This window comes from Piliocolobus tephrosceles, chromosome 5, assembly GCF_002776525.5.
Source record: "Piliocolobus tephrosceles isolate RC106 chromosome 5, ASM277652v3, whole genome shotgun sequence".
Classification (NCBI taxonomy): Eukaryota; Metazoa; Chordata; class Mammalia; order Primates; family Cercopithecidae; genus Piliocolobus; species Piliocolobus tephrosceles.
This window is the reverse complement of record NC_045438.1, coordinates 132,818,272-132,838,900: the sequence shown is the minus strand read 5'-3', so window position 1 is coordinate 132,838,900 and position 20,629 is coordinate 132,818,272. Positions and strand designations below refer to the sequence as shown.

Here is a 20,629-nt window from a genome sequence, read left to right as displayed (position 1 = left end):
AGATTCACTTGAACCCAGGAAGCGGAAATTGCAGTGAGCCGAGATCATGCCACTGCACTCCAGCCTAGGTGACAGAGTGAGACGCCATCTCAAAAAAAAGAAAAAAAAAAAAAAGGAATGGACTGATGGGTTTTTCTTAGGTTCCGGTTTTCAATTATAAAGTAAATAGAATGATTTCTTCCAATAAGGTATATACACAATTACAAAGGAAATGAAGAAACCTGCATTTTTAGAGTGCAAAAGTACACCATGAATCTCTGAAGGCTGAAAGCTAAAGGTGTCTAACATTGTCTCCATGTTGGGGATGAACAGAAAGTCATCAACATGGGCTAGGTGTGGGTGGGTGGTGCCAAGGACCAGAACATATGGTGCCTCTACAAAAGGAGGAGGAGCAAGGGAGACAATGGCACAACTATACCATGGAACAGAAAAAAAGTATGATATAAAGTCAGATGCTCAAAGTTTCAATGCTGGACAGGCCACTTATAAGCTGTGAGCCTCAGGCTCTTAGGGGAAAGTATGGCCTGTTTCTCAAGGCAGTTGTGAAAATTACATGAGATAGTGTATATACATGTGCCCAACTCGGTCTGGCACATAGTAGACAGCAACGTGGGTTGAATAAAATCTAAAGTCACAACTATAGCCCAAGACCAGAAGGGGAGAACATAGCCCAGTAGAATAATCTAAGATGGAAAAGCCCAAATAACAAGAGATTATCAAAGTATAATTGAGTCAGAAAACGGAGTTGAAAAGTAAAAGGATCTCATTCATGGAAAAGCTCTTAATCTTTTCCAAACCTCTCATTTTGTAGATAAGGAAACTGAGACCCAGTTCAATCTAGTAACTTGCCTCGGGTCAGATGGACAGTGGGTCAAGACAGAGCATACATCCCAGACTGCAAACCAGAGTTCTTTCTGCTATGAAAAGCTTCCTTTTGCCCCAGACCAAAGAGAAGCTGGACTCACTTAAGAGGCAGTCGTATTCCCTTAGGAGTAAGAAAATATGACAAAATAGGATCTGAGGATAAAAGAAGGAAAACCATCCAAAGGCACAAATCTCAAAAGAAGCACTCAAACACCATTAGCGTTCAGGATGTTCAAACCTGCGCCATCACCAAGAGGGAGAGAGAGTGCTGCAAACTGAGATAAGCTGGCTAAAAAAGGACTATTATACTTATGAGGCATTAAACAATGACATCAATATGGTTAGCTGTGCACCTAAACTATCTGTACCATATAGGAGGGAGAGAAAAGAGAACTGCCAGAGAAACCCAAGAGTAGAAAAGAAGTCAGGACCAGGGGCACAGCTTTTGAAGGCAAAATCATCCCTGTCCTTTTCACCTGAAGATGTGTGGGTGTGGAAGGAAGTGGGGAAGACCCTGCAGGTACTGGACAGGCAGCCCCAAGTTTGAGGTGTCATTTCATCCCACCCTCTTCAAACTCGAGTACAACACAGCCCAGTGCCTTTTACAGTGCTGGCTCAGAGCAGCTGAACCGTGGAGAATTCCTGGTGAGCTGCTTTTTTTCTTTTTTTCTGAAGCATTCAGACCTACACCTTGAAGAGATTTGCAGCTGACTCCCAGGATGTTCTGGGAGTTACTAGGTGTGGCACAGATTGCTGTTTCAATGAAGTTCAGAGAGTCCTGTTTTTCATTTGTTGAGAAATAATAATGTTCTGTGCTTACCAAACCAATCGCAGCTCAGTACCTCAGAACTGGTTCATTTTAGGCTGGGCGTGGTGGCTCACGCCTGTAATCCCAGAACTTTGGTAGGCCAAGGCAGGCGGATCACTCGAGGTTAGGAGTTTCAGACCAGCCTGGCCAATGTGGTGAAACCCCGTCTCTACCAAAAATACAAAAATTAGCAGGACGTGGTGACACACGCCTGTAGTTTCAGCTACTCAGGAGGCTGAGGCAGGAGAAAATCTTGAACCTGGGAGGCAGAGGTTGTAGTGAGCCGAGATTGCGCTACTACAATCCAGCCTGGGCAACACAGCAAGGCTCTGTCTCAAAAAAAAAAAAAAAAAAAAAAAAGGAATTGGTTCATTCTATTTTTATTTTGATTGACCTTATACTGCCTTCAGTGTCCAAGATTCTGGTGGCCTAGCAGTCACATAACAGCTGATCAATGACTAACAGAATTCAATCAGGATCAGCGTGGGGTTGGGATGGCAGGAGGGGGATCAGAGCTCCTGCCAAGGCCTCCCCAGTACTTACCTGTCTTAATACGACTAACCCCCGTGAATCCACATAGTGTACCATGGAGAAATCCAGGATGATGGTGTGGACACTGGGCAGTAGAGACGCATCTGAGTAAGGGTTGAGTGATCTCCTTCCCTGGCTTTCTGCCACATCAGGCAGTCCTGGCGAGCTGTTTCTTGATGAGTTAGGAAGCCAAACTTTCTCCACCTCCTCATATTGTTGCCCTTGATTCTTCTGAGACATGGATGATACCGTGTATGGCACTTGGTCTTCAGATGCAGTTTGGCTTGTGTTCATGCTCTCAAAATGTGAGCAGTGAATCAGGTTAACCGAGGATGCATTGGGATCCAGTTTATTTTCAAATCGCTCTGTGTAAAGAATCTGGGACGACAGAGTTAAGGGAGGGCTGTGGTAAGACACCAACAAGGGCCGGAAGGACTTGCAACGATGCTATTTCTTGTCTCTGCCAGCTCATGTCCCTCTCTCATGAAACTTCTCCTGAGAGTAGGTACTGTACATTTTTTACTTGGATATCTGTCACTTCAAGCTCACAACTGAAGCCACTGCAGTCATCTTTCCTCATCTTCGCCACCCACGACACCCCCCTCCCAACTTCTGATGTTCATCACTGTCCCAGTGAGTCAGACTTAAAACATCTTTGTTTTACTCCTTTACCTCATCCTTGGGTCCTAGTTAGTCTCCAGTGCCTACTAATACTTTGTGTGAAGTATTTTTTCCCCATCAGTCCCTCGTCTCAGCATCTCCTTCCTTTATCAGTGCAACAGTCTCCTTTCAGACTTCCTTAAGAAGACAAAAAGCACTTGAAGCCTGGGTGCGATGGCTCAAGCCTATAATTCTAGCACTTTGGAAGGGGATGTGCAGGTGGAAGGTCGAAGCAGGTGGATCCCTTGAGCTCAGCAGTTCGAAACCACCCTGGGCAACATGGCAAAAACCTATCTCTACAAAAAATACAAAAAAAAAAAAAAAAAAAAAAGATGGGTGTGTTGGTGAGCCTGTAGTCCCACCTACTGGGGAGGCTGAGGTGGGAGGATTGCTTGAGCCTGGGAGGTGAAGGTTGCAGTGAGCCAAGATTGCACTAATGCACACTCCAGCCTGGGTGACAGAGTGAGACCCTGTTGCACCCTGTCCCCCACACCCCGCCAAAAAAAAAAAAAAAAAAAAAGCTGGCACACGCCTATTGTCCCAGGTACTCGGGAGGCTGAGGTGAGAGGATTGCTTGAGCCTGGGAGGTCAAGGCTGCAGTGAGCTGTGACCACACCACTACACTCCAGATTGAGCAACAGAGCAAGACCTTATCTCCAAAAAAAAAAAAAAAAAAAAATTACATGAGCAAGGCTGTCTTTACCACTGCATCAATCTCCTAAAGGCCCAGACTGCTTGCTATAGCTTAAGGACAGTACCAAGGACCAGGAACACAATGATATGCAGGATGAAAATGTGGACTCTGCATTCACAGGAACCAGACTCTACCTGGCAGTGTGCACATGTTCATTAAAGGGATAAGTAAGGCCAGGCATGGTGGCTCACGCCTGTAATCCCAGAACTTTGGAAGGCCGAGGTGGGTGGATCATCTGAGGTCAGGAGTTCGAGACCAGCCTGACCAACATAGCGAAACCCTATCTCTACTAAAAATACAAAATTAGCCGGGCGTGGTGATGCATGCCTGTAATCCCAGCTACTTAGGAGGCTGAGGCAGGAGAATCGCTTGAACCCAGAAGGCAGAGGTTGCAGTGAGCTGAAATTGTGTCATTACACTCCAGCTGGGCAAAAAGAGTGACACTCCATCTCAAAAAAAAAAAAAAATTTCTGGGGGGTGGTTGGGTGGCTCACGTCTGTAAGCCAAGCACCGTGGGAGGCCAAGGCAGGCAGATCACCTGAGGCTGGGGGTTCAAGACCAGCCTGACCAACATGGAGAAACCACATCTCTATTAAAAATACAAAATTAGCTGGGTGGGGTGGTGAACGGCTGTAATCCCAGCTACTTGGGAGGCTGAGGCAGGAAAATTGCTTGGACCCAGGAAGCAGAGTTTGTGGTGAGCCAAGGTCGTGCTGTCGCACTCCAGCCTGGGTAACAAGAGCAAAACTCCATCTCACAAAAAAATGATAAGTAAGAATATATATGGACGAGAACTGTAAGGCACATGGAATTCTGGGCGATGTTTCTTTTTTTTTTTTTTTTAGTGTTATTCTAACAATGTTTCTTGTTAAATAAATTTTTAAAATTTAAAGCTAAAAACAATATGAGGTAGTATATATTGTATAGCGGAAAAGAAAAGAAAAGTGGTGTGGATAGATGCTAATGCTGCAGTTTGCAGTTCAAAGGAGAGAGCTGTTCCCAAGGTCACTGGGGCCAGGCATTTGGGGAACAGGCCAGGGTTGGTTCAGTGCCAGGAGATGCGAGCTCCTCTAGGCGGAGGGAATTCTCTGAGAGCCACCATTTTTTGTTTGTTTGTTTTGTTTTTGAGATGGAGTTTCACTGTTGTCACCCAGGCTGGAGTGCAATGGCACAGATTCTGGCTCACTGAACTTCCGCCTCCTGGGTTCAAGCAATTCTCCTGCCTCAGACTCTAGAGTAGCTGGGATTACAGGCGTGGGCCACCATGCCCGGCTAATTTTGTATTTTTAGTAGAGACAGGGTTTCACCATGTTGGCCAGGCTAGTTTCGAACTCCTGACCTCAGGTGATCCACCTGCCTTGGCCTCCCAAAGTTCTGGGATTATGGGCGTGAGCCACCATGCCCGGCTGTCTGAGATCCTTCTTTTCTCTCCTTCATCTACTCTACATTCTTTTTTTTTTTTTTTTTGAGATGGAGTCTCGCTCTGTCACCCAGGCTGGAGTGCAGTGGCGCAATCTCGGCTCACTGCAACCTCCGCCTCCTGGGTTCACGCCATTCTCCTGCCTCAGCCTCCCAAGTAGCTGGGACTATAGGCGCTCGCCACTACACCCGGGTAATTTTTTGTATTCTTTAGTAGAGACAGGGTTTCACTGTGTTAGCCAGGATGGTCTCGATCTCCTGACCTTGTAATCTGCCCACCTCAGTTTCCCAAAGTGCTGGGATTACAGGCGTGAGCCACCGTGCCCGGCCTACTCTACATTCTTATCTTTCTTACAATCCCCTCATGTCTTGTCTTCCTGACCTTACTTCCCAGGCTAAGCCTCTTATCCTAAGAGCCCCACATTTATTTCTACCTTGGTGTCTGTCCAAGCCTGTCCATGGAGTGGGAATCCTCTTTTTTTTTTCCTATCCAACATCAATCCAAAATTCTCTCATAAATTTCCCAGCATAGTCCGTTGCTACTATAAAGTTTTTCTGGCTTTTGAGCTTATGCCAGTCTCCCCTTACCTGAAGTCTTAAGAGCTGTTAGAATCTAGCCGAGCGCGGTGGCTCACACCTGTAATCCCAGCACTTTGGGAGGCCAAGATGGGTGGATCACCTGAGGTCTGGAGTTCAAGACCAGCCTGACCAATATGGTGAAACCCCATCTCTACTAAAAATACAAAATTAGCCAGGCGTGGTGGCACATACCTGTAATCCCAGCTACTCAAGACTATTAGAATCTAAACATACAATTTAAAAGACAGCTATATGCTATATTGCATATATATTTTGTCAATTTTAAGATATACCACTATTATGGAAGAAAATAAACAAGCCAGGTGTGGTGGCTTGCCTCTGTAATCCCAGCACTTTGGGAGGCTGAGGCGGGTGGATTGTCTGAGGTCAGGAGTTGGAGACTAGCCTGGCCAACATGGTGAAACCCCATCTCAGTAGCTCAGTAGAACCTATGCTCCATTAGAATGTGTGGGAACAAGAGTGGATGCTCAGGGTTTTGCAAGCACCTGCGTGGCAGGTGGAGGCGTTTGTGTGTGTTGTGGGGGAGGATATAAATCTTTGTGTATAGAGAGAGCTGCCCCTCTGGAAGGCGCGCTATAGACTAGGTGATTGCCGAAATACCCAAAAGCTAGAAATGAGCAATCCTGCTCTGGGATAAGGGACTACTTATACCAAGTCCAGATTGGAAATAATGAACACTCTGTAATTCTCATCAGTGAAAATAACCTTCAAATGCTGTAAAATTCCCTTCTGAAATAGCAGCCTGTGCTCATCCTCCCCGCTCCTTTCCCCCTATCTCCCATCATCATTTTCTTGGCCACAGGAAGACATCAGGAGACCCTGGCAGATCCTTGAGAAGTACAGCAACCTTGACCCTGCCCTAGTTGGAATCAGAAAACAATCTTTAAGTCACTTATTTTCAGAAATCTAAAGCTAGGCAGCTAAAAGCCAGGGAAATAGATACAGCTATTTAGTCTCAACAGGCAAACTGTATTCTGGTCACTGGTCATCTAGTAGAAGTCAGAACACTTCCCACCTACTTTCGTGTGAAAACCTGAACCTCAAGGGGGATCTTTGTGCCTTTATTTTTTTCCAGTCAAGCCGCCAAGGTGAGAGGAACCTTGTATCTTAATTTCTGAATTCTCCATGGTCCATCTAAAAGTCAAAATCCCTTAGTGGTTTTGACTTTTTTTTTTTTTTTTTTTTTTTTTTAAGAAATGACTAGTGTACTTCTTTATAAAGTACGGAGAAAAATACAGGAAAGAAAAGGCATTTCTAACCCTGGGCAGTGGCTGCAGATCATCACAGTTGCAGAAGCACCTGCAAATCTTTTCTCCCTGTAGGCTGGTGTCACTTGAATTAAACAAGCTGAAAATTTCTTCTTCTTTAAGAGGCACCCTTACCATATTAACCTGAAAGACATGAGAGGTTTCATCCAGAGGGAGAAATGGTGGAACAGAAGGTGAAAGAGTGGGAGAGGGATGCCAGTGCAGGGGGGCAGATGGGCAGGTCAAGAAAGAAAAGCGGGCAGGAGGGCAGTTACCTCTTTTAACAGCTTATGCTTTAGGTAGTAAACATTTACAAATGTAATTGAGCTGCAGCACTGGAAGATTTTCACCCCAGGAATGGTGATGATCTGCAAGACAAAATGTGAAGTTGAGGGAAATTTCTCAGTTCTTTTATGGAGCAAGAATAATATATCCTTAGAAGCTCCTAGAGTCTGTATTCTTCTTTTTTATTTTTTATTTTGTTTTTTTGAGACAGAGTGTCACTCTGTCGCCCAGGCTGGAGTGCAATGGCGTGATCTTGGCTCACTGCAACTTCCACCTCTCAGGTTCAAGCAATTCTCCTGCCTCAGCCTCCTGAGTAGCTGGGATTACAGGCACCTGCCATCATGCCCTGCTAATTTTTCATTTTTAGTAGAGACAGGGTTTCACCATGTTAGCCACACTGGTCTCAAACGCCTGGCCTCCCAAAGTGCTGGAATTACAGGTATGAGCCAACGCACCCAGCCTGTATTCTTCTTTATTAGAGACAAAACCTAGAAAATTATTTCCTCTCATTTTCACCCTCTGCTTTTCCTGCTGTCTTCTTTCACCCTCCATTTCCTTACTCCTCTCTTTTTCTTGGCCGAACTCTCCTTAAAGTACGTTTACAAATAATCTTTAACTGGCTGCAATACTATAAGAATTTAGCTACTTAAGAACCCGTCTTGGCCAGGCGTGGTGAGTCATGCCTGTAATCCCAGCACTCTGGAAGGCTGAGGCAAGCAGATTGCCTGAGCTCAGGAGTCCAAGACCAGCTTGGGCAACATGGTGAAACCCCATCTCTACTAAAATACAAAAAATTAGTGGGGTATGATGGGGCATGCCTGTAATCCCAGCTACTGGGGATGCTGAGGCAGGAGAATTTCTTGAACCTCGGAGGTGGAAGTTGCAGTGAACCGAGATCGAGCCACTGCACTGTCCAGCTTGGGTGACAGAGCAAGACTCTGTCTCCAAAAAAAACAAAACCAAAGGACCCATCTCTACCAGTGTACATCACATCCCCCTCCTTTGTTAATGTGTATCTGCAGTGCAGGAAACAATGGCAAGGGATTTTGTAGAAAAATTGAGCATGAGGTGGGGCCCACCTTATCCCTTGGGCAGAGAAATGGGACCGATTTGGATTCTTACCTCCCGATAATCATTGATGCTTCTATAAATGTTGGTGTTAGGTATTTGACCCAGGAGAAGAATCTTAGCTCTGAAAGGAAATGCACTTGCCTTTAGGTCAGAGTTGCCTTACCTTGCCTTGTTAACCTCCTATTACCTGAGGCAAAGTACCTGTGTGAACGAACAGTGGTGATGAAGAAAGCAGAAACTACTGAGATAATTAGTCCAATGTCCAGTCCCAGGAAAATTGAAGATGAGAATGTCATCATCCAAAGAACCTTATGGAAAAGGGAATGAGGGAAAAAGGAAGATCGTGGAAACAAGTACAACTGAGAAAATGATCAGTCCTGTTTCTCAACTCACCTTTACCCTCTCCCTTACTATACCTGGGCTTTAGAGAAATATTCCACAGCCACATGAACTGGGGCTCTCAAGGATGCCTAGCAATTCTTTTATGCATCCCTGGTCGCCTCTGTCTTCAAATCTCTCTCAAAACTTCAATTTCCTCATGTGCAAAATAGTAATAATGTCTACCTTATAGGCTTTGTTGAGATTAGGAATACCATTTGCAAAACCAACTAGCATACTCACCAAATGGTAGTTGCTATTTTAAGACCTATAAGGGTTGTTGCAAATCTTTACTATCCTTTTCAAGTCCCTACCCCAGCACCTTCTCCATTACTTCATCTACACAGAAGAAAAATAGGCTGAAATTCCCTTAAATATCTACTTTCCTCACCACCTGCCACTTGTCAGTATCTGTACTCAACGTTTCCTTATTCTCTTCCATCCTGTTTGAAGTGTTATGCCTCCTTCTGGAATAGCAACTCTATCTGTGCGGTGTACACATCCCCTGTTAGCTCCTCAGGGATCTGGCTCCAAAAGTTACCCCCTTTTATATTTCTCTGCCTCTCCTGGGTCCTCCTCTCATCACATTCTATCCTCCACCTTTTATTTCTTGCTGTTTCCCCTTTCTGACCTCTGGTTTTGTGCTCCAGAGAGAAGCAGTGTGCTCCAGCAGTTATTCTGCCTGACAGGATACCTCCTTCTCTTATTGGGATTGGAGACTCATATCCTAAAATGTATTAACATTAACTGGATTAAAAGTCATTCAAGGCTGGGCGCGGTGGCTCACGCCTGTAAGCCCAGAACTTTGGGAGGCCGAGGCAGGCAGATCACAAGGTCCGGAGTTTGAGACCAGCCTGGTCAATATGGTGAAACCCTGTCTCTACTAAAAATACAAAAATTAACCAGGCGTGGTGGCAGGCGCCTGTAGTCCCAGCTACTCAGGAGGCTGAGGCAGGAGAATGGCGCAAACCCGGGAGGTGGAGCTTGCAGTGAGCTGAGATTGCGCCACTGTACTCCAGCCTGGGCGACAGAGCGAGACTCCATCTCAAAACAAAACAAAAAAATGTCATTGAAATATGCAATGGATGACAAATCCTTTTTGCTAGATTTGGATGTAACTGTAGCCACTTAATCCCTTTCATTTAATTTTGCATAGTTGGAATGAGGTCTTCATGTTTTCTTGCACCAACAACCTTGACTCTCCTTTGTAAAGCAAAACTGGAGTACTAGGCATCAAAGAGCTGTTTGTGTTCTTTAGGTCCATGGCAGATCTCTTTTGTTTGTTCTTGCTCCCTCTCTCCAACCTCCCTTCTGCCCTCCCCTTGCTCAACCAGGGCATCTACACTCACACAGTCATATTGGTCCTGCTTCCACAGACTGGGTAGGTTAGAAATGGTTTCAAGGTAGGGAACAACGTTGCTCAGAATAATACCAGCCAGCACAGCCTGAGGGGAAAAGATAAATCCTGGTTCATATTCCCTTTGGGGTGTAAAACTCATAAATCCCCACCACGGAATCACAAAATGTTAGCCTTGCCACTTTGAGATATTTTGCATTGATATTTTATATGAATACCATGTCTATGTTCCAACTCATTGTCCAATCAAATAAATTTTCTCTTCGTTTCTCTTTTCTCTTCCTTTTTGAGACAGGGTCTCGCTCTTGCCCAGGCTGGAGTACAGTGGCGTGCCATCATAGCTCACTGCAGCCTCAAACTCCTGGGCTCAAGACGTCCTCCCCACTCAACCTCCCAAGTAGCTGGGACTACAGGTACATGCCATCACTCACGGCTAATTTTGTCTCTACATTTTTCTTTGCGCTTCTCCTTAATTTGCCAAAAACACAAGGCAAGTTCAGGCCAAGGTCAAGGCCTGACTGATTCAGCCAGGAAAGCTGACAATGGCCCCTTGTAGATTCAGATAGTTCATTACTCTCGTAGACAGTGAGAGAAAGAGTAACTTGAGGAAAGCGAAAATCACCTCCTTAGCATTGAACAGGCCCCACAGACAAAAACTTCTTATCTGAGCAATACAGAAGGGAGCAAAGACCACCTAATGACCATCCAACAGGCCATCCGGAGGCAAAACTCCTTATCTAGGAATTTAGAAGTAATCAAACTTCCCTAATATCTAAAATCGGCATGTGATTCCAGGCCTCTTTCAACTTTTGTAAGTAACAAAAATTTCTATACATCTCTGGAACACTGTGCTAAAACTCGTTTTACAACCCTAAGCTCCCGCCTTAAGGTCCACAAATGCTCCTAAGGAAAACTTCCACCGCAGCGCACTCAGTCCTCTTGCTGAGGCGCCTCACTGCATCCTTTTGCAGTGTTCTTCCCTTCTAATAAACTTTCCTTTTTCAAACCTATACTACTGTCAGTCAATTCTTTTTCCCAACCCACAAGTCAACCACTCACAGGGGCCAGGGCTCTGACATCTCACCAGGCATAGCTAAAGGTTATAGTCATCTATCCCCTTCTGTTTCTGTGTTACTTTTGGTGTGTGGAACAAGACCCATGGGAGCTGGTGCCTTTGGCTACTTGGCCTTGCCTTGTCTGGTTTGCTTGACATATCTGTTATCTACATTATCTAGAAACCATTCTCAGATGGGATGATAAATTAAGAGAACTTACACTCACAGAAACTCTAAAACAATTCCAACTGGGCTTTTCTTCATGTTGAATCATAATATAGTGTAATGATTTCACTAATGAAATACCATTTTGTTTATCAAATTAAATGAGCAAATTTAAAATACTGATAGCCAAGTATGGTGGCTCATGCCTGTAATCCTAGCACTTTGTGAGGCTAAGGCAGGAGGATCACTTGAGCCCAGGAGTTTGAGACCAGCCTGGGTGACATAGTGAGATGCCATCTCTACAAAAAAAAAAAAAAAAATTAAATTAACCAGGTGTGGTGGCATGCGACTATAGTCCCAGCTACTCGGGAGACTGAGGTGGGAGGATCACTTAAGCCTGGGAGATGGAGGTTGCAGTGAGCTGTGATCGTGCCACTGCACTCCAGCCCAGTGAAGGAGCAAGACCCTGTCTCAAAAAAATAAAATAAAAGCATTGATAATACCCTTTATACATGGTGGTTGAGTATAATAGGGCAGTGCCCTTTGGGAAAATCACTTGACAATATATCCAGAAATGCTGATATGTTTTCACCCAAAATCTTTGTTTTACTTTTAGAAATTTATCCTAAATCTTGGCCAGACCCAGTGGCTCATGTCTGTAATCCCAGCACTTTGGGAGTCTGAGGCAGGCGGATGTCTTGAAGCCAGGAGTTCCAGACCAATTTAGCCAATGTGGCAAAAACCTGTCTCTACTACAAATACAAAAATTAGCTGGGCATGGTGATACATGCCTGTAATCTCAGCTACTCAGGAGGCTGAGGCATGAGAATCACTTGAACCTGGGAGGCGGAGGTTGCAGTGAGCCCAGATCACACCACTGTACTCCAGCCTGGGTGACAGAGACTCTGTCTCAAAAAAAAAAGTATTTAGAACACTGTAGATGTGCCAGGTATGGTGGCTCATGCCTGTAATCCCAGCACTTTGGGAAGCCAAGGTGGGTGGATAATTTGAGGTCAGGAGTTCGAGACCAGCCTGGCCAACACAGTGAAACCTCGTCTCTACTAAAAATACAAAAATTAGCCGGGCAGTAGTGGCATGCGCCTGTAATCCCAGATACTGGGGAGGCCGAGGTAGGAGAATTCCTTGAGCCTGGGAGGCAGAAGTTGCAGTGAGCCGAGATTGGGCCACTGCTCTACAGTCTGGGCAAGAGAATGAGACCCTGTCTCAAAAAAAAAAGGTAGACATACAAAATTACTCATTGTTATTTATAACAAAAATGTAGACAACCTAATTTTCCAATAATGTCAAATGTTATAGAATGAAGTATCATGCTATCTATTAAATAAAAACAAAAATAAAATTGTACAGTTAGGTTACAACTATGCAAAGTGATATCCATTTATAGAAAATAATATTGGTTGGATAGATGCCAAAATGTTAATGGTTGTTTTATTTGTGATTGTGAATGACATTTTAATCTATTTTGCATTTTCTAAAGTTTTGAAAATGAGCATGTTTACTTTTATGGAAAGAAAGTTTCCTAAATATGAGAAAATGAAGATTTATGTGCATAAGGATATAAAAATCGTCAGGGCTTCAAAGTAGAATTTAACCTACTTTTAAGAAACATTTTTGCTCACACCTGGCTGGGCGCGGTGGCTCATGCCTGTAATCCCAGTGCTTTGGGAGGCCGAGGCGGGTGGAATCACCTGAGGTCGGGCGTTTGAGACTAGCCTGACCAATATGGAGAAACCCCGTCTCTACTAAAAATACAAAAAAGTTAGCTGGGTATGATGGCACATGCCTGTAATCCCAGCTACTCAGGAGGCTGAGGCAGGAGAATGGCTTGAATCTGGGAGGTGGATATTGCCATGAGCCAAGATTGCGCCATTGCACTCCGGCCTGGGCAACGAGAGTGAAACTTCAACTCAAAAAGAGAAAAAAGAAACATTTTTGCTCACACCTGTAATCCCAGCACTTTGGGAGGCTGAGGTGGGTGGATCACCTGAGGTCAGGAGTTCAAGACCAGCCTGGCCAACATGGCGAAACCCCGTCTCTACTAAAAATGTAAAAATTAGCCAGGCGTGGTGGCAGGTGCCTGTAATCCCAGCTACTCCAGAGGCTGAGGTAGGAAAATCACTTGAACCTGGGAGGCGGAGGTTGAAGTGAGCTGAGCTGAGCTGAGATCATGCCACTGCACTCCAGCCTGGGCAACAGAGGGAGACTCCCATCTCAAAAAAAAAAAAAAAAGATTTTCTCGTGGTCATGAAATTCCTGTATTGGTTTCATTTCTTAGCCCTTTCCTAGCTGTCCTCTCCTCTATATTCTCTGCCTGGGAATTAGAAGTAATCCTACCATGAGGAATGGCTGAGTCCATGCTTACTCTGGCTTTCTGAGGGTATCCAGTGACCTGTTAGACACAACAGGTCAGTAGAGGAGGGAAAAGCAAAGATGAAGTTGGCAGAAATTACTTCTTTGCCACCATACCATCTTTGCCACTATGCTATCTTCTTTCCAGTCCAGAATCTCCAAACTTCCTTCAGTTTGAAGAAATATGGTGGGAAGGAAAAGAAACTCAACCTCGTAGGGTTTTTGAAAGGTTTTTGACATGAGGCAGGGTGTATGGAGAGGAAACAAATCTTTTCGTAAAATAATATGCAACAACATTTTTATCCTTCTAAGGTGAAACATGCTCATGGTATAAAGATGAGTTAAACTCATACATAATTTCCATTATCCCAGAGATAACCACTGGTATATTCTGTGTTTTTCTTCCACACAAAATTGGAATAATATTGAATATATTATTTTGTATCATGTTTTTCAAAATTTGTGTTGGTCCTCTTGTAATTAGTTGAGATCCTAGCCTCAATGCTCTACTAATGACTCTTAACAAGGGTTTTGCAACTAGTCACAGTTTTTCAAGAAAGGAAGAAGTCATTTATAGCTTAGTACTCACAGAACCTTATTGTTACAGTAATTCAACTATTCCATTGATCTTCTTGTATCACAACTGCTCACTCAGAAACATGCTAACTAGGTGCTATAAAAGTAATGTGATGTAACATGGCAGCCAAAAGCAAGGGCTGTTCTGTCCCCAACATGTTTATAATAAAGGAGTCCCAACTTCTATCACTACCCTTCAGTGAACTCTGATCATTTTTGTTTGGAATTTTAAAATTCTGCTTCATTTAGTTGTAAAGAAAAAATATCCATGTCTAAAGTAAATTAGTGAGTGGCCCTCCTAAAATAGATTCCAACAGTGATAACAACAAAGGTGCTGTGGAAACTGGAGATGACCTCTACTGGGAATCAGAGGACCGCTTGTGTGTCAATTTCAGCTTACTAGTTCCACCCTCCTTGCATAGATTCCATGCCTTGGCTCCAAGGTCCGTGAATCATATGAGCAGAAGGCAGCAGCAGCCTTGTGGGTGCTCTACTGAAAACTGCTATTCACCAGGTGGAAAGGAAGCATTCAGAAGGATGGAGATCACATTTACAACCACCCCAGCTTCAGGGACAGCCACCTCGGTGTGTAACCAAGCTGCTACATCCACAAATAAACCTTCTCTCACCTCCCTAAGTACTATATAAAAATGGCTAACAGGAACATGAAGAAAACTTAAAAGGAGATGATGGTCACTGAGTATAGACCTACTGTAACTTAAGAACAGAAGGATTATAGCTAGTAATTAACAAACCTGGCATCTCTAACTACAAGGTGCTCAGTTTCACACAAAGGGAAGAAATGACACATTTGTATATAGAGGCAACCTAGCTGAATATTGAGTTAAGACACAACTTTCAGACCTGCCTTCTAGTGTTGTGAACTAATCAAGAGGCAGTGTGGCAGCAATGGGAAGACTGAGTTCACACAAATGCAGAACAAGGCCTTCTGGAAGCAGTGTAGGAAAACAGATGGCATGAATGCACAGTGAGTTTCCAAGCCCATGTTGGTGTGGCATCTGAAGTCTATTTTGGTCATTTTTCACTGAATCCTTACTTATGAAACTTACTTTATAGCTTAAGCAATAAAAAGATGATTTAATTATAATAATAATAACTTATTTATTTATTTATTTATTTATTTATTTATTTATTTACTGAGACAGTCTCACTCAGTCACCCAGGCTGGAGTGCAATGGCATGACCTCAGCTCACTGCAGCCTCCCAAGTTCAAGTGATTCTCTGCCTCAGCCTCTGGAGTGGCTGGGATTACGGGCATCTGCCACCATACCCAGCTAATTTTTGTATTTTTAGTAGAGACAGGGTTTTGCCATGTTGGCCTGGCTGATCTTGAACTCCTGATCTCAAGTTATCTGCCCAACTTAGCCTCTCAGAGTGCTAGGATTACACCACTCTTGGCCTATAACTAATGCTTTTTTTTTTTTTTTTCAGATGGAGTCTCGCTCTGTAGCCCAGGTTTGAGTGCAGTGGTGGGATCTTGGCTTACTGCAATCTCTGCCTCCCAGGTTCAAGAGATTCTCCTGCCTCAGCCCCTCAAGTAGCTGGGATTACAGGCACGCACCACCATGACCAGCTAATTTTTGTATTTTTAGTAGAGACGGGGTTTCTCCATGTTGGCAAGGCGGGTCTTGTACTCCTGACTTCAGGCAATCTGCCCACCTTGGCCTCCCAAAGTGCTAGGATTACAGGTGCCAGCCATGGTGCCCGGCCCTATAACTAATGTTTCTTGAGTGTTTACTATAGGCCCAATACTATTACATCTATCTATTGACACACCATATAGATCTTATACATAAATATGTGTGTGTGTGTGTGTGTGTGTATATATATATATCACATCATTTAACCTTAACCCTGTGATGCAGATACTATTATTTTGAATGAAAGGGACTAGAGATAGGCTGGAGCAACCATTGGGGATAATCCGAATGCAATTCTCCTCGGAGATGCCCCCTGCACACGCACACACACACCAAGGAGCAATCCAGAGCCCTGGTCATTGTTGACTTAGTTATTTGATCAGTTCTACTTACATTTGGCAGTGCGTAGAAAAAGTGTCCCATCTTCACCATCAGGAGCAGCATCACACCTGCGCCTACCAGAGATGCAAACTGAGGAGACAGAGCCAGGTGGAGAGAAACCATCAGGAACGTATCGGTCCCTGTCTGCAACTGAGGCCTTCTGCTTGGTGAGAAGCATGTCAGTTTTTCTTAAAAGGAGTTGAGTTCAGCCCAAGTGTATTTTTGTTGAACTGACATTTTCAAGTCTTATCAAAGTGCTAAACACATACTAGGTACTCAATAAATACTTCCTGAATGAATGGAAAGACGCTCCCTGAAAAGTTCCACCTTGTACTGGGCATTTGAATCTTTACTGCCACTGCTCTGTGCTATGAATATGAATTCTCCTAAAATCTGATTTGCATCTCCTCCTAAGTTTAACCTCTCTTTGCACAATTTAGAAAAGCCCTAGTTGGCCGGGTGCGGTGGCTCACACCTGTAATCCTAGCACTTTGGGAGGCTGAGGTGGGCAGATCACGAGGTCAAAAGATGGAGACCATCCTGGCCAACATGGTGAAACCCCGTCTCTCCTAAAAATACAAAAATTAGCTGGACATGGTGGCGCACGCCTGTAATTCCAGCTACTTGGGAGGCTGAGGAGCCAGGAGGAGAATCACTTGAAGACAGAGATTGCAGCGAGCCACGATCGCACCACTGCACTCCAGCCTGGCGACAGAGCGAGACTCCATCTCAAGAAAAGGAAAGAAAAGCCCTAGTAGCTCCTCAGTGTCAGCCCTAAAATCCCAACCATCCTACTTCCCATGTAAACAAATTTCCCACCCCTCACTCTCCTGTTTGCTGCTTGGGTAACTGCCCATCTAGCAGCTTCAGTGGAGCTTCATCTTCACACAAAGATAATCACTTCCCATTTTCCTGCTTTAGTTTCTCTCTGCTTCAGAGCCATCAAAAGGAAAGAAACAAAGAAAAAGCTACAAACATGAGTCAAGGCTGTATATAGCAGCTCTGGATCCTATCCCAGTTGGATTGACTACTCTGGGCTCAGTGTCTTTTGGTAAGCAGTGATTCTCACTTGGCAAAATAAAGGTGGAAAACTAAGAAGCATAGTTTCCTTGATAAGCCCAATGCTGTCTGCATAGTCCTGAACTCATTATATCCTCTATTGGTAAATTTCCATTTTGTAAGCCCCTAGTAATAAAAATAATAGAAACCAGTGTCATTTTCCACTGTGATGGGAATAGGGGATAGGGCAAAACTATAGCCACAAATCAAAACAAGGGCACAGAAAAGCAAGAACAGAGGGAGTCTCTCAATTCTAATCTACCAAAGGACCACTCAGCAGTGATTCTCTGATTTTTCTCCGTATTTTTTACATGGGGGGAGAAAACACATCTTCCCACTGGGTTCCCTCTCACTACTCATTGCTATTTGCCATATAAATGTATTGCTGAAAATAATAGCAATGCAATCAACGTCCTTCTTCTTTCTTTCCCCGGCCCAGCTGATTCACAGCTAAAGTGAGTGGCCTGATGTGGAAAGGCTGAATCACATGAGAGTAGTATAGGAAGGACTCAGAAAAATGGATCACCGTAACTGAAACTCAGAAAGTTCTGATGGCAAACATTTCAGACACTGTGGAACTGAGACAGGTAACCCCAAAGCCTCTCCAGCCAGGTGACATGTCAGCCTGTTGCTGGATCTAACTTCTGCCTCTAGCTTCAGTTGGCCTTTGCTGATGCTATAGAAGAAAACTATTTTCATTAGCACAGGAAATCTATATCAGGCCTTTTCTTTTCTGCCACTTTTTTTCTCCAAGATTCTTTTGATTATTTTTAAGGAAACAAAGGCAGGCACACAGCACAATAAGTTGTATAAAACTAGATTAGGCCAGGTGTGATGGCTCACACCTGTAATCCCAGCACTTTGGAAGGCCAAGCCAGGCAGATTACCTGAGGTCAGGAGTTTGAGACCAGCCTGGCCAACATGCTGAAACACCATCTCTACTAAAAATAAAAAATATTAGCTGGGCATAGTGGCAGGTGCCTGTAATCCCAGCTACTTGGGAGGCTGAGGCAGGAGAATTGCTTGTACCCGGTAGGCAGAGGTTGCAGTGAGCCAAGACTGCACCAATGCACTCTAGCCAGGGCAACAAGAGCAAAACTCCATCTCAAAACAACAAAAACAACAACAACAAAAAAAACCTAGGTCAAAATGAGCACAAACTAGACACCAAATCCCATAAAATTAACTGCTCAGAGAGGGTTGGAAGCCTGCCAATAATTGTGTCTCTCTTGGCTGCACAGTCATCGGAATGGGCTTTGGGATCAGAGGACCATCCTCAGTGGCATTGTGCCTCAGGAAGGTGCTCGATGGCTCTCAGAAGCTCAGCCTCAGTGCCTGAACAGGGTCTGATGAGAGCAAGCACTGTCTGTCTGCTTTACATCTCATGCATGCTTTGTTTTTCTGACCAGATTTTCCATCACTTTTCCAGACTTTCTTGAACAAAGACTGACTCTGCCTTCTCTCCAGAGAGTCAAAGCCATGTGAGTCCCCATAGCCACAGCCACAGCCACAAGCAACATGCAGACCCTCGGCCATCAATTGGTCCATGTACAGGGGGTTCCATGAAGCAGAATAGCAGATGATGGACACCTGCCCAGGCACTTGGGTCTTGGGGTGGAAGTGATGATTTTTGAACTCTTAAGTGACAGGTACCCATTAGCATCTAATTTAATTCTCACAACGGACAAGTTTGTCTTATCCCCACTTTCCAGATGAAGACTAGAGCCTCAGAGAGCAAAATTAATTTGCCCAAGGTCACATACATCTAGGAAGCATGGAGTCAAGTTCAACCTCCCCTGACTATCTGACTCCAAAATCCAGGCTCTCTCCACGGCCCCACTGGCTTCCTCTAAAAAGAACACGACACGTTCATTTCTCTCTTTTATGATAACCCATTTTTAAAGCTGTTCTGGGAGCCTGGGCAAGGCAGGTCCTTAGCAAGCAGGGAGCAATGAAAGAAACCTAATCTTGGAGAACAGGGGAGCAGAGTGGTAAGAACAGGATGAGCAGAAAGATGGACTGCGGGACAGCCCAGCTGGCCACAGGCCCACTAGGGCTCATCACATCCCCTTTGCCATGGGTCAGCCCTGCCAATGTCTCAGGCTGAGGCTGTGGCCAGAAGGACCAGTAGGTTTTGCTGCAACCACTGGAGGGAAATGAGTTCTAGACAGTGATAAATTAAATGAAATCTAGACACATATACACAGTTTGCATCTATGCCAGATAAAAAATAAAAACAAAGTGACCCTTGATGGCAGGTTATTTTTGAGAGGTTCAGAGCCAGCCCCCTGTTTCTCTTTTCTGCAGTCCTAAGGAACTTTGAAGAAATAGGGGCATTCTCAGGCAGAGTGAATCAAAAGCCCCCAAGAGTTTGGGGCACAGTGGCTCATGCCTGTAATCCTAGCACTTTGGGGGCTGAAGTGAGAAGATCACTTGAGGCCTGGAGTTTGGACAACATAGTGAGACCCTGTCTCTACCAAAAAAAAAAAAAAAAAAAATCTTAAGGCCTCTAGAGATAACAGGTGGAGAGAAAACTCCACTCCCATGGAATGAAGAAGATGAATGAGTCTCAGAGGCCTTTTCTGGTCCAGATTTGGAACTCAAGAGTATAGTCTGGGCAGCTGCCATGTGTAGGGCCAGGGGTCAGCAGCATTCTCTGCTTGAGCCAGTGATTTGCAATGGCATGTCAAGGCCTCAGGGAGGGCTTTTCAGCATTCCTAGGGACATGCCTCCCTGTGGAGGGCCACTGCACTGCCTTGAGAGGTGTCACTGGCAGAACTGTGCTGCACAGGTGAACAAGGCGGCAGTGGAAAACAAAATGAGTGCCATAGGCTACCTTTGAGGCAGACCTTCTTTCCAACAGGCTAAAATGCTAAAAGTGGGCTTGCTCAGGGGTTGGAAATTCAATTGTCCACCAAAACCCTCCCAAAACTTGGCTTTTCTATTCCCAGAATCAATGAGTGCAGTTGGCAAAGCCATTCTTCCTCCAGTCCGCATTACACGCACAAGTAGAATCCTACCATTAAGACAACTCTGAGGCTGAACTGAAGCCCTTCTTCCTCCTTCCATCTACACATACCCTAAACCCTTTCAGTGCTCCATGAAAGTCCCACTTCTGCCATCATTCTCCTTGCAATATTTATGCCTCTTTTAAAAAATCGTCCTCATTTTGCACTCAATTTTCCTTGCACTGTGATTTAGTTTTTTTCTAGTCATGCACATCTTGTCTCTCAAATTTACATTATGCTTATATACTGAATAAACAAAGTATGTCAGAAAAAGTTAGTGGAACTGGGCCGGGCGCAGTGGCTCAAGCCTGTAATCCCAGCACTTTGGGAGGCCGAGACGGGTGGATCACAAGGTCAGGAGATGGAGATCATCCTGGCTAACACGGTGAAACCCTGTCTCTACTAAAAATACAAAAAACTAGCCGGGCGAGGTGGCGGGT

At 44.5% G+C, this 20,629-nt stretch overlaps 1 protein-coding gene and 1 long non-coding RNA gene across 3 annotated transcripts in view; one reads left to right on the top strand and one right to left on the bottom strand.

Moving 5' to 3' along the window:
* SLC26A8 (solute carrier family 26 member 8) overlaps positions 1 to 20,629 on the bottom strand; it is an 80,240-nt gene that overhangs the window by 8,747 nt on the left and 50,864 nt on the right. For both annotated transcript variants that reach the window (XM_023212633.2, XM_031935649.1), the window contains 7 exons: positions 16,135 to 16,212; positions 9,907 to 10,002; positions 8,381 to 8,487; positions 8,231 to 8,300; positions 7,099 to 7,191; positions 6,836 to 6,967; positions 2,216 to 2,581 (listed from right to left, as the gene is read on the bottom strand). In XM_023212633.2, coding sequence (XP_023068401.1) covers positions 2,216 to 2,581; positions 6,836 to 6,967; positions 7,099 to 7,191; positions 8,231 to 8,300; positions 8,381 to 8,487; positions 9,907 to 10,002; positions 16,135 to 16,212 — 942 coding nt within the window. The remainder of the gene's footprint in view (positions 1 to 2,215; positions 2,582 to 6,835; positions 6,968 to 7,098; positions 7,192 to 8,230; positions 8,301 to 8,380; positions 8,488 to 9,906; positions 10,003 to 16,134; positions 16,213 to 20,629) is intronic.
* The window catches only part of LOC111542970, a 22,999-nt gene continuing 19,155 nt past the window's right edge, over positions 16,786 to 20,629 (top strand). Inside the window, exon 1 of the long non-coding RNA XR_002731710.3 lies at positions 16,786 to 17,173. This is a non-coding gene — a long non-coding RNA (uncharacterized LOC111542970). The remainder of the gene's footprint in view (positions 17,174 to 20,629) is intronic.